This window comes from Colias eurytheme, chromosome 14, assembly GCF_061535395.1.
Source record: "Colias eurytheme isolate Ceu_HAF_F1 chromosome 14, ilColEury1 Martin Lab GWU primary, whole genome shotgun sequence".
Lineage (NCBI taxonomy): Eukaryota > Metazoa > Arthropoda > Insecta > Lepidoptera > Pieridae > Colias > Colias eurytheme.
Genome location: NC_142993.1, coordinates 789,471 through 803,125, shown reverse-complemented (window position 1 = coordinate 803,125; position 13,655 = coordinate 789,471). Strand labels below are relative to the sequence as shown.

At 33.6% G+C, this 13,655-nt stretch overlaps 2 protein-coding genes across 2 annotated transcripts in view; one reads left to right on the top strand and one right to left on the bottom strand.

Annotated features, from left to right (window-relative positions):
• Positions 1–2,456: 2,456 nt before the first annotated feature.
• fsd (transmembrane protein fates-shifted) lies at positions 2,457–4,401 on the bottom strand. The gene is made up of 3 exons (XM_090109474.1): positions 4,144–4,401; positions 3,313–3,911; positions 2,457–2,801 (listed from the first exon to the last, which is right to left on the bottom strand). The coding sequence occupies exons 1-3, from the start codon at positions 4,175–4,177 to the stop codon at positions 2,484–2,486; spliced, it is 951 nt and encodes a 316-aa protein (XP_089965600.1). The 5' UTR covers positions 4,178–4,401; the 3' UTR covers positions 2,457–2,483.
• Positions 4,402–4,857: 456 nt separating this feature from the next.
• The window catches only part of Liprin-alpha (PTPRF interacting protein alpha), a 127,927-nt gene continuing 119,129 nt past the window's right edge, over positions 4,858–13,655 (top strand). The window contains exon 1 of the mRNA XM_090109667.1: positions 4,858–5,377. Within this exon, the coding sequence (XP_089965793.1) occupies positions 5,129–5,377 (249 nt within the window). The 5' untranslated portion in view covers positions 4,858–5,128. The remainder of the gene's footprint in view (positions 5,378–13,655) is intronic.

The window sequence follows — 13,655 nt, the reverse complement described above, 5'->3', positions numbered from 1 at the left end:
TACCGTCGTCGTCTTGTATCCATTAAAAAAGTTCTCTTACTGCGTAATATGGACGTTAAAAATAATAATTGAAACACCAAAATATCTATTACAAACAGTATTGGACGCGACCACTCGTTGTTTACTCAATATTTATTAAAGTGTGTCCTATCTTATCTGATTAATATCGATAATCTGTTGGTAAATGTTAGAGGCGGGAATTTTGTATTGTTTTTGTTAAAAAGTTTTTTCTTATTTATAAATTGCATTTTTTACCTATAGGTAGCATAAGAGTTGATAAAATATAGGTAATAATTATATTTTTACAGGGAGATGAGTAAAAGTCCGCCATCTTTTAAGCCGGTTTATTTTGTAAGTTTACCTATTTAAAAAAAATATACCGCAAAATGAGGCTTCTTTTAAAATAGGCAAATTACGAGTAGGAAAATATTTCTAGAGACGTCATTAACCCCGTTTTAGGACGAGTGCATTTTAATTCAGGCTAAAAGTAAAATGATACCATTTCTGGCATTGGCCAGACTGGGCTCTTTAATAGCCTGCCAGAATCGAACAAGATTTTACAAATGTTACAATATATCAGCCTGTAACAAAATAATATCAAGAGGTCAAAAAATAAAGCTGTCGACTCTATCAAATCTAAATTCGTATGAACGTGCTACACTATAAAACATCACCTATGGCTACTAGTTATTATTCTATGCCTATGGTTATTATAGGAATAAAACTGTCGTTAGATATATTATCATTTATAACGTTGAATTACGGTAATGACAGTAATAACTATTTGTGGGATAATGTATTATAATATTGAAGTGATCTCTATATTGTTATCTATATTTCTTTAAGTAAATGGAACAAACTGTGTTTCTAGAATTTATTGAAACTCAAGCCAGTCTTTTGCATATTTACTATTCAGTAATTGTTATGAAAGCAAACCTACAGCTTGGCTGAGGTATCACGCGATGGTCGTAAAAATATAGAGCACCGTAGAGGCATAACTTTAGCTCAGTTATTAAATTAAATAAAAATAGTAAAACATAAGATATCTACAAGAACATAATATTAGGTAGAGTACTTAATAGGAAAAAAAAATTCACGATAGACTTATTAATATCTTATGATTAAATTCGATTGTATATTTCGACGAAAGTGGTCGTTTGTATCCAAAGGCTTTTACAAGACAATATTGTTAGAGATATGGTATTTAATGAATAATGCAACAAGATATCGGATAGTGTAGCACATTATGTATTATTGCCATTAAGGTAGGTACCTATTTCTATTTTATTAATATGTATCAAATACAACGTACTTTTTTGACCCAAGACAACCCTCATTAACATATAAGAGCGCAATTACAATCTCAACATTAATCTTAACGAAGAAGTTAAGCCTGTCGTCAAGGAATTCAAATGTTAATGATCAATTAAGATTAAAGGTCGCCGCATCAGGCACGCGCAATATCTTCGAATAATTGATGTTTCCATCACGGAGCGTCTAAAAATAGATTCAAGAGCAAGGACATACTATTGACCTAAACCTAAACCTAAGTAGCCTTATACAATCCTCAAAAATAAAAAGGAAAATACTTTACAACCAAGAAAATAAACACATTTTCTCTATCTACGTTAAATCGTGGGTTTATAACAATGAAGCGGATGTGAAATAGGTATGGAAAAATGTACTCACCGTTACATGATTTTACGAACATTTAATATTTTTATAAGAGAGTGACGAAGGCTCCACCAGGAGTGATTGTTTTTCTCTCGAAACGTCACATAGAGCGCAGGGCCGGTTGCCGCGCATGCGCCGTGATAACGTTCCCGTGGGGTAGGAAGGAAGGCATGCGGGAAACCCGTGATCGGCATTTAATGTCTTCGTTCAATAGATGCGTACTTTCTTATGACGTCATCGCAATTATCTTTGGGGAACTTTTAAAATATAGGAAGCTTTTGTACTTTTAGTACAGGCCATAGCTTAATGGAATGGTAAGGAGAGCATTACGTAAACAGTTCGCTGAACTTAGAGTTCACAATTCAAATTCAGAGCTAAAATTTTAAATATGACGCATTTTTTAAAATGCTCTTCATTATAATTCATCAGCAGATCTTATGCAATTCTCAGTATGTCGGTCCTAACCATAGTCATTACTATTACACAAAATATGATAAGTAGAGAATATAGGACGTAAATATAAATCCTATGCAAATTTAATAGCAATATGTCTGTATGGATATTTTGTTGAAAAAAAACAATAGGCGTCTAAATTTAGATACTTTATCAAAATACGTAATGAAAACACCAATTATTGATGGTAAAGTAAAAATCATCTGTACCTTCTTCTTACATAATTTTGAAGTAACTTTGTAATTCAGATGCAATATGTTTACGAAAAACAAAAAATGATTAAAGTACACAATCATATTTCATAGAGTTCTCATGAAATAAAACACAACTTATTTTTACAAAATATATTATCACAGTCACAAATTAATGTCATCATCACACATATCAAAGAAATCAACATCCAAAACGGGTGTAGAATCTTCCTCCCTTTCAAGTATTGGTGGTTTTACTTCAAAATGAGGGTATTTTGAGTGCCACCAATCAAACACATGCATACTAACAACTGAATCCAGTACTATGGAACATTCCGGAAATAAATTTCTTGATACATTATTTCCTTTGTTAAAACCTAGATGCAGTTTCTGGGAGGAAAACCCTTGGGAGAGTGTGAGACTAACGGTTGATAGTGTGAGGCCCATTAGAGGTGGCATGTTGTATAATGTCTTGCAAAATACCTGTAAAAATAATACTAAAATAAGTTGATAAGAATTAAGAAGTATTCAAGTTAGGTTTTAATGAGCCAGTATAATAAAAGTATATACATAATCAACTTCACATGAAATATTATATTTCAATTTTTAAGACTGAAACAAAATTTAAAAAACTTATGAAATTAGCTTTAAAAACATAATACTTGATTTTACAATATGCACTGAAAAAATCTCTTACAGATTATTATCAATTGTAATTATATTTGAGTTATAAAATATATTGGATACATTTTTCTATACTAATATTATAAAGAGGAAAGGTTTGTATGTATGTGTGTATGTATGGTTTTCACGCAAAAACTACTGGACCGATTTTGATGAAATTTGGCGCAGATAATCTTTAGACCCTGAGAAAGAACATAGGCTACCTTTTATTGCGAAATATGTACCACGAGCGAAGCCGGGGCGGACCGCTGTATTGAATAATTAAAAAAAATACTAATAATATCAACATTTCCACAAACTAAATACCTACTTGTAACACTTTAGTTCCCTCCTCAGGATTGGCGTCCACTCTTCCTGTATCATCCTTAACTATAATCTCTCCTTGCTTCTTAAGCTTGAAGAACACAGACCAGTTCAACTGGCCTTTTGTAAACCATGAGTTTACACACCTCCGCCCCACTAGGGCATGCGGCCGGCTATCATATACCGATTCTTTGGCCGTTCTCTCTAAAAATACATCATGCGTGTTATACAATGCCCGGATGACCCTCTGACGTAGCCCATATGCTCTATAGTTCTCCTCGATACGCAACTTTTTAGGCAATTGCATGTGATTTGCACAATACCGTTTGTACAATGAGTACCAAAACGATTCACGTTTCGTTATAGCATATGTTGATTTATTGATTGCCGCAAAGGTACCTACGTCTTCAGGGTGAACAAACGCAGAGATGAGATACCAAATGATTTCAGGGTATTCTACACCTGGACGATTATCAATGTTATCACCTTCTGAGGTGTGATTACGTTTTTTCTTGTTCGACTTTTTGATTTCAGATGCTTCATCATCAATAACCTCATCTTCAAGATTGCGGTCATGTTCTCTTATATGTGCATATATTGTGGAATCTGAAAATAAAAGTTAACTTTTATGGTAATTACTGATAATTGTTTATTAGTGGTTAAGAAAATTGTAGGATGTATCCCGTAACTTTCATGATAAACTTATTAGAATAGAATAGAATTCATTTTAACATGCGTTGTTGATTTTTATACTTATTGGAAAAAAACTTAAGAATATAACCACCAAGTCTGGAGGTAAATATTCAGTCATGAATTGTTTACACAAAAATACACGTACTTTTTGCCTTTTTTTGACCTTTTTTCTTCGGCATCTGATTGTACCCTTTTTTTCGTAATTATTACAAACGATGCGATTCTGTGCAAGTGGCATTCAACAGTATTATTTTCGCTGATACCCTTTAAATTAATCAGTAATCACACATCTGAATATACCATACGGTAAATTATTTTGGAGGTATTAAATTTATTTTTTATAACTTTGAAAAGTGAACACAAATCAAAATATTTTTAAAATTTCATGTGACATGTGCTGAGTGCTGACTTTGACAGTGACATTAGTAAACAAAATATAAAATACAGATTAAATAAGTTTCATGCAAGGACGATATCTGAGGCAGATTTAATTAATTTTTATATTTATTCTCTTATATTTATTCAATAGCAGAAAGTAAATTTATTTAAAAATGCATGTTTTTAATTAATTATTGAGTTCTTTAGATACGGAAGACTCAAATTTCCCTTATATGCCATCGTCCAACAAATTAGCATTATTAGTTGTTTAAATATTAGATCCAATACTTTTCTTAGGAGTTAGTTTAGACAATATCAAGTTATGTGTATATAATAAAATTCAAATATAATTTTAAGTTACAACATGATTTTAAAAACAATAATTTTGTCATTTCACATTAGCGCGCAATGTATAGTGTTCATATCCGCCTAACATTTTTTTTTACTAAATTCTTTGATTTGACTGACGTTCCAATTCAAGATGGCAGACATGCCGCTTGAACCGCGATAGTATGGAATAGTAAGTTTACGTTTTAGGTGTGTCTTTTTAGAATAATCGAACTATAATGTCGCCCGAAATATTGACTGAAAGTCTATACGAATATATCGACAATGTGAAGCAACGTTCGCGTATTCTTTGTGCTAGGTTTAGGTAACATTTGTGCCGAAACATATGTAAAACGGTGATCGAAATTATTGTGTTATTAAGTGTATCGTGTACGATAGTTATTCGTGTTTGATGTTAAATTAAAATGTGGAATATGATGTGCGACGTGATGCCCACGATATCTGAAGACAGTATTAGTCAACGGAGTTCGCAGTTCTCCGGCGAGGACGCGAATTTCGAACAACTTATGGTTTCGATGTTGGATGAGCGAGATAAACTGGTGGAAAGCTTGCGTGAGACGCAGGAGCGGCTCGGGGACACGGAGCTGCGGCTGAAGGAAGTGGAGAAGGAGCGGGACTCGCTGCAGAGACAAATTGCAGCCAACTTACCTCAGGTCAGTGACTTTTCTCATTCTTAAGTGCATACTATTTTAAGAAACAAAACGTCTTATTTCGCCGCATTCGTTTTGCATATCAATGTTTTCACGACCTTCGATGCAAGTGGTCTAATCCCATTGGGCAATATTTTTGCAGAATGAGATAACACTATCAATGTAAATGAACTGATTATGTCTAAAAGTTAAAGTGTGTTGCTCTTATCAGTATACACTGACTTTTTTCGTCCTTAGTTGAATTTCTCTATAACTTTATTAGTTTAGCAACAAATTTAAAGAGTAGTAAACTTAAATTGATGGAGTTATCAATTAAAAAATTAATAGACTTAGATGGTGTATGTACTGTAGTTATATAATAAGATAAATATACAATTTCTTAATTAGTCTGTGATGTAATACATAGATTTATACTATACTACAATACACAGTTTAAAAAATTGAAGTACAAGTACATATACGTGTATTCATTGCTGAAAAATATTACTTTGAAATGTTATTTAACCTGTCACCATTCAATATACTATTATTTATCGTAAGAAGTGCAGTAGATAGAGACTCCTTACCGACTATAATAATCATCTGAAATGGATGTAAATGACCAAAGATGATGATTATTTATTATATTGCATTGAATACCTTTTTTTTAACAATTTCTAAAACAAAACAATTTAAAACAACCTTTAGCAACTTATCATTAGGACATTATGTGTAATTGCACAAAACATTACAAAGATAATAACCAAGATGTTGTACATTGGGTCAAGGATGCGGTGTGTAACCAGCGGAACGGCTTCAATGTTAAATTGTATTTGAAATTCAGTAAAATAGGTAATTAGGTTTTGAAGTATCTTTATAAGGTAGGTAAGGTACATTTGTGTAGTGATATGAAAAAGTGTTGTAACATTTTCAAATGTTGTTGTTTTGTAAAGTTGATTGTAATGCAGATTTCGTCAAAATATTTTTAATTCAGTTCATCTTAAACACTTTTCTTCAAAAAATCTATGCTTGCAGCTGATTGCCTGTTAACAAAAATCTATTGAATCGTCACCTCTTTGAGTTTCAAGGAATACATTAAACAACATAGATTTAATTTTTAAGTATATTTAGATTGTTACATATTTTTTCAGTCTTATTCAGTGAGATGTTGAGTTTCACGGAATACTTAAATTTTAAATATATAATTAACATTCTCCCAAATTTTTTTTTCATCTGGAGTCCGTAGGAAGTATGGCAAGTCATAAACTGTGAATAACTTGCAGGCGTAAATAAATAGGGATGCTAACATGCTAAACGTCTATATTGCTCTGATTTACAGTCAGTGTGTCACTGGTTTTGTTTACATTGGAGAGGTCAGTGATCCACTTGCATGATTGATATTATTTCTCACCATTGAATCATTCATTATTAGGTTATTATTTTGTTCTCCATTCATCTAGCCTAATAGTTAGTTTGGATTCGATTTAATGAGGATTCTCGGTATATTATGTTGTGATCCATTTTTTGTGGATTAATTTCAACATGTATATCATGGTGTGTTAATTTTTAATATGTTTAGTCAATGAGTTATTTCAATAATTGTTTTTTAATAAGATTTCCTAAGGTGTAGTAATAAATTGTTGTATTGTTATCACAAATCAAATACTTATTGCATGAACTAAAATTTTGGCATGCGCATGTTCATTGAAAAATATTAAATATGCTGACTAGAACATATTATGTAGATTGTAGACCATTTGCATTTTACACTACATATAACTATATGCATATTATATAATAGTTTAGTTAATTTTCTTACTGCTGTCTCTTGGAATTACTAACATGGTTGAAATTTTATCATTATTATAATATTCAAATTAAGGGATTGCATTGTTAACGGGTTTTGATTCACGTCAAATCTTGGAGTTACGAAGTTATAATGAAAAATATTTTCCAAAGACTAATTACCTTGAAGGATGACTGTGTAGTTTTTCTTGATGATTTATGACCAAGGCCAATTAGCTTGCTTGCCGTTTTCTTCGTGGAATGTTTACAAGTTTGTATTTTCTCGTATTTGATCGTATCGGCGTATTTAAAAATCGAGATTTCAACCAATTAATGTCATAATTTTTTTTGTACCTTCATATCAAGAACAGAATAAAACTAAGATAACTACAGCATAAAAGTTAGCCTTTAGAGCAGGCTCCAAGGAGATGTTCGTTTGCAAATATAGCGGACCTAAATCTGACTTCTGATATATATTGTATAGATCCCAAACATCCTATAGACAGATGTTGCCAAACAGTTTTGTGGTCCCCCCCGCACCTCGGTAATTAAATATGGCATACAAAGAAAAAAATAAAAATTTCCAAAACATGCCGTGTGGGGAATCAAATGAAAGAGCTTATTGAGTAGATCACGAATATATAGCATACTATAACATTTCTTACACTTTCTCTAAGATTTTTTAGAAAATTTACGAAAATGCTTCATTTTTGAGTTAACTTTAAACCACTATAGATTGAAAACTCATGAATATATTTTTTAAATTATTATTTTAAATTCAATAGTTCGTAATATAATATAAGTGAGCAATGTGGTGGATTTGATGACCCCTGATGTTTTAAATTGCAAGGCGCAACTTTCACTGAAGTTACCGATTTGAAATCTAATCACACAGAGGCTGATTCAAGAATGTTCTGCCCTTGGTTCTGCCATATTTTTCATTCTGTCTAACACAACGATAGTGACACCGATTTTTTTGTATTAGGCCTTTATTTCTAGCATAAACTTGAAAATATACTCGCCATCTTTGAATGCTCCCCCCACTCTATATGCAACTATTTCACTGTACGAACTATTGAATCGTAAACAATGGACTATTGTTAATTATTTAAAATAATAATTAAAAAAATATATTCATGAGTTTTCAATCTATAATGGTTTAAAGTTAACTCAAAAATGGAGCATTTTCGTAAATTTTCTAAAAAATCTTAGAGAAAGTGTAAGAACTGTTATAGTATATTCGTGATCTACTCAATAAGCTCTTTCATTTGATACCCCACACGGCATGTTTTGGAAACTTTTATTTTTTTCTTTGTATGCCAAATTTAATTACCGGGGTGCGGGAAGGGGGACCACAAAACTGGTTGGCAACATCTGTATATAGGATGTCTGGGATCTATACAATATATATATCAGAAGTCAGATTTAGGTCCGCTATTTTTGCAAACGAACATCTCCTTGGAGCCTGCTCTAGTTTTATCGACGAAATATCAAACTAAAAAATATTATTCATGTAAACTTTTACAAATACATAATATTATAAAATAGTCATGTTTTTTAATCTACCAACGATTCGAAAGAAGAATCGGCAAGAAACTCATATCAAAAACCTTACATTAGGTAAGGTTTTTGATATGAGTTTCATACTAAATTTTCAAATCAGTAAACAAAATGAATATTCAAGTGATTAACGACAGTTCAAACAAAAAGCGGTGTGTAACCCACTCTGAAAGCTATTTCGCCAGTATCGGTGTCATTCGCTGAGTGTTATGTGAAGCTACGGTTGAGTGGCGACGCTCCCATCCCGCATGGTGACGGGCATTGTCCATTGTGGCCATAATGAAGGTCTATTGGAAATAGGTCCACCCAAAAACTTGGCATTATGTGTCCAAGTGTTACCAGTTTTTGTAAATTTCAAAAGGATTGATAAAATTGCGATGTTTACAAAGGAAGAACCGTGTGTAAACCACATAGAAAAGCTACTACATCGCAAATATCGGTGTCATCAGAAGCCACGGTTGAGTGGCGACGCGCCCATCCCGCATGGTGACGGGTATTGACCATTGTTGGGATCATAATGATGGTTTATTGGAAATAGATCGATTCGAAAGCTTCCTGAAATGTGGCTGAGTGTGGACAATTTTAGTTACATTCAGAAGGCTATAGAAATGCGATGTTGTGTGAAGATGACTGTTTTAGCAGTAACAGGTGGTGACTCCATGTTCTACTTATCTCTCTGACCACTTCTTGTGCCGAAATTCTGTCTGTATATTCTGTCTTATACAGCCTTCAGGCAGTAACAGGTGGTGACTCCATGTTCTACTTATCTCTCTGACCACTTCTTGTGCCGAAATTCTGTCTGTACCTATATTCTGTCTTAAACAGCCTTCAGCTGCAGACACAAAAATAATTCAATTAAATTTAAAATAAATTTGGTGTAGTTAGAATGGGGAAACTATCCATGATCAAACCATTAATGAGAAGTTTTATGTAGTTGCAATTAAAATGTACATATTATTATTTCTAGTCATTTCCCACGCATATATTTGAATACACATAATAAGTATTATAAACTGTCCAAGAAAACAGCATCAGGATTAACAACGACCCAGGAAATCTTATCAAATCGTCTATCCAAAACATTGTGGAATCTCATAGTCGCTATCTCGATGTATGTTTGTTTAAATATCTGTCATCGATAAACTGAAGTTAATGATTTCATAATTGATACAAATGCCTCTGCTACTGTTCTTAGAAAAGTTCAAGTTCTATACCGTTGCTTTGCATATATACATACATCCTAATAAATAAGCCAAATTCATCATGTGTGGCCATAATGTTCCACGTAATATAATCGTAAACTAGCAACTAGTAGCACGTTAAAGGATCGCACATACCGTGTAACAATAGCGCTTTGGCCGCTATCCGCGCGGATGCCAGAGAGCGGGGCCCGTTTGTAATTTCCTCTCCTAATTTAGAGTGTGCCAGAAACCCGGCAGCCGTTTATGTAAAGAATATAATCAGTGTGACAACGCAAAGGATGCTATAACGGCTTTGATACGCGTACATGCATGGGGATTAATTAAAATTATAACTACGTCTTGTACATATAAAATAGTGGTTGGTTCACGTTAGTTCACGTGGTTGGTAAAGTTTTAAAAGTTATGAGAAGTAAAAACGAGTTTAATGGTTTTCTTGTTTAACGATTGTAAAAAGAATAAGGACGAAATGGACAATAACATTGGTCATTGCAAGAAAATATGTTTGTTTGTTTTAAAATGACGATCAAACAAAGTTAGATACCAACTTTTGATAATTTTCATCAAAAGTAGGTTCATTAATACGGTTTTATCCCTTTTCTGAACCCAAAGGTTGAGTACCTAAATGCAATTATTTCCTGATGGCATGTTAATGCAGTTGGTATATCATTCCGAAGTGGAAAGCTATGTATGCCATTAAGTGTCCTGCATTTAGATCGAATAGAGATCAATAGTTTTCTAATACGAATCGCATTATACAGCATAATCTATCTATCTATATATATAAAACTCAAAGGTGACTGATATAGTGATCTATCAACGCACAGCCCAAACTACTGGACGTATCGGGCTGAAATTTGGCATGCAGGTAGATGTTAGGACGTAGGCATCCGCTAAGAAACGATTCCCCGAAATTCTTGCGGGAACGGGTAAAAACGGGGATGCACGTACAAAGTCGTGGGCGGAAGCTAGTAAGTTATATAGGTAACTATATGCATGCCACCTACATTATTAGAAATGCAAAAGTATTAAACTTCATATTTTTTACCTAACCAGAAGGAGGGTTATGTTTCGAGTCGAAACACTCCTTGATCCTTTGATGCGGCTTGTAACGAAAATAGCTTTAGGGATGCCATTAGATTTGTGTTAATTGTGTGTGTCAATGGATATAATAAAGAAATTGAAGGATTTAAAAACTTCTGAGATTTTTTTACCCACACTTTTTGTCGTAATTTTGTCCGTATATGCAACTCAAGTCGACGACATAAATTGTTCCCTTTCCTAAGTTTGTGTGTCTGTATAACAAATATTTAACAACATGTTCAATACATTTTCAACAGTTCCACTTCTTATTGAAAATTTTTGCACGTTGTTTCATTTCTTATTTCATGTTCGCGACAATTTTATAAATAAACTAGCGGTCCGCCCCGGCTTCGCCCGTGGTACATATGAAAAATAGATGTTGGCCGATTCTCAGACTTACCCGATATGCACAGAAAATTTCATGAGAATCGGTCCACCCGTTTCGGAGGAGTATGCAGACTAACATTGTGACACGAGAATTTTATATATAAGAAGACAAATAATTATTTAATGATTAGAACTTGATAATGCTTATGCAAGGTCAGGGACCATGTTTTATACAGCAAATAAATCTTAAGTAATATTTCTGCAATGTGAACATTTTGAATGATAATTAGTGCGAAACATACATTCATATTTATATAATTGCTACATGATATGTAATTGCAAACACATTTGTGCAAGAATGTAGATCAATTTGTAATTCGTAAGTGCTTGTTTAAATATAAATAACTGGTCGACTTCCTTTATCAGCACAGTCAAAGAATAATTAATATTACGTTTATAATATTCACCACCTAATTAAATGTCTTCAAATTAAGGAAGGGTGAACACTTGAACAGTGAACACTTTGTCCGTTTTAAAACGATCAATCTATACTAATATTATAAAGAGGAAAGGAAATTTGGCACAGACAATCTTTAGACCCTGAGAAAGAACATAGGCTACCTTTTATTGCGAAATATGTACCACGGGCGAAGACCTTAACAATTTAGAACTAAGTGTTTAAATGTCAGTAGGTATCACATGCGCTTGTTTGAAAACGTAATTTCAATTTAAAAACGTAATAGACCGGTGTTATTATAAGCGTTTTTATCGACAAAATTCTCATGGAATAATAATTCGATGGCCGCAGTTATCAACACACTTCGCTCGCATTTTCGATCCTTAAAATTGAACCTATCAAATATCCATCCATTGGAACTCGTCGTTTATTCAATTAAAAAGTTATTATGTTTTGGTCTATTGAAGACACGGTACCGTTTATTTGCGTGACAACACAAAACGTGTGTGGGTGTCAGTAGTTGTAACCATTGTCCGTATAATTAAACAATTGTCCTATGTAAGCAAAGAACTAGATTTAGGGTGCACTCACACACATCAGTCACCGTCAAGTCACCGATGACTGATCGGTGACGGTTTGTGTACGTATCCACAAACACCAGTCACCGTCATGTTGTCCGTCAGTCACGTCGCCGGTTTGACTGAATCATTGAACACATACATCAGGTTAGTCAGTGATTAGACGTGTGTCACGCTAGAGAACATGTAGCAATTGACGGTAGCACGACGCTGACTGAACTGAGACGTGACGGCACCGGGTGAGTGGGGATAAAAGTATGATACATGTATGGAAAGATTATTTGACGTGCCTGACCGGTGACGTCACTGATAGAACTCGTGCCGGCGACTGTCGTGTGGGAACAGAGTCATACTAGAACTATTGATACATATTTTTTTTTAATCCTGTCCGGTGACGTGCCGTGACGGTGACTGATGTGTGTGAGTGCACCCTAAAGCAAATACTTTTACGAATTAAGCTTGAGTGTATCCCTTGAATTATATGTGAAAATACTTGTAATTATAACGTCTTTAACAGCAATTCAGTTCTTTATAACAGACAAACATCATTCTATCTCGATCTTAAATGTAAGTTTAGCCATGCAAGCAGAATACCTTTAATAATTATTAATAATTAATATTAACAAATCTATATGTACATATATAGTATATAAATTAAACCCGTTTCTCGTTGTCACGGCATCACGTGAGAACGGGTGGACCGATTTCGATAATTCTTTTTTTATTATATTCCTTGAAGTACGAGGATGGTTCTTATGTAGCGAAAACATAAATATGTACCATGGGTGAAGCCGGGGCGGACCGCTAGTGTAAATAATAAGCTCTCTCAGGAATATGTCTTCTCGTATATATCCCAAGTTTGCTCCGTTATCGTTTTCCTATTACAATGCAGATTTGTCGCGATACGTGCAATGGAACACAGGTGAGAGTTGTTAGAGTGGGAATGTGAAATTTCGACCACTGGCACAAGCGTTATTAGTTATTACGCAAGATTTAATATCCTCTGGTCCTAATAACAACTGTTCTACTAGACTCTAGAGCAATAGAAATCTAAACACCCCATTCATACATTTATCACAACAGCCTTTATTCCTTTTATATTTAAACATTACAAAGACCTAATTTTTCATCGCAACGTCCGTTTTTGAATCAGTCTCAGCCTCATTGTTATATTTTATTCCTTTGAATGGATCTTTTGAAACCTCACTCGGCTGTATTTATGAGATAAGTTAGAATTTACTGTTTATTTGCTCAGCTCCGTCTGCGCTTTATGGCAAGTCGGTCGCCTAATTCCGTGATCCTATTAAGATATT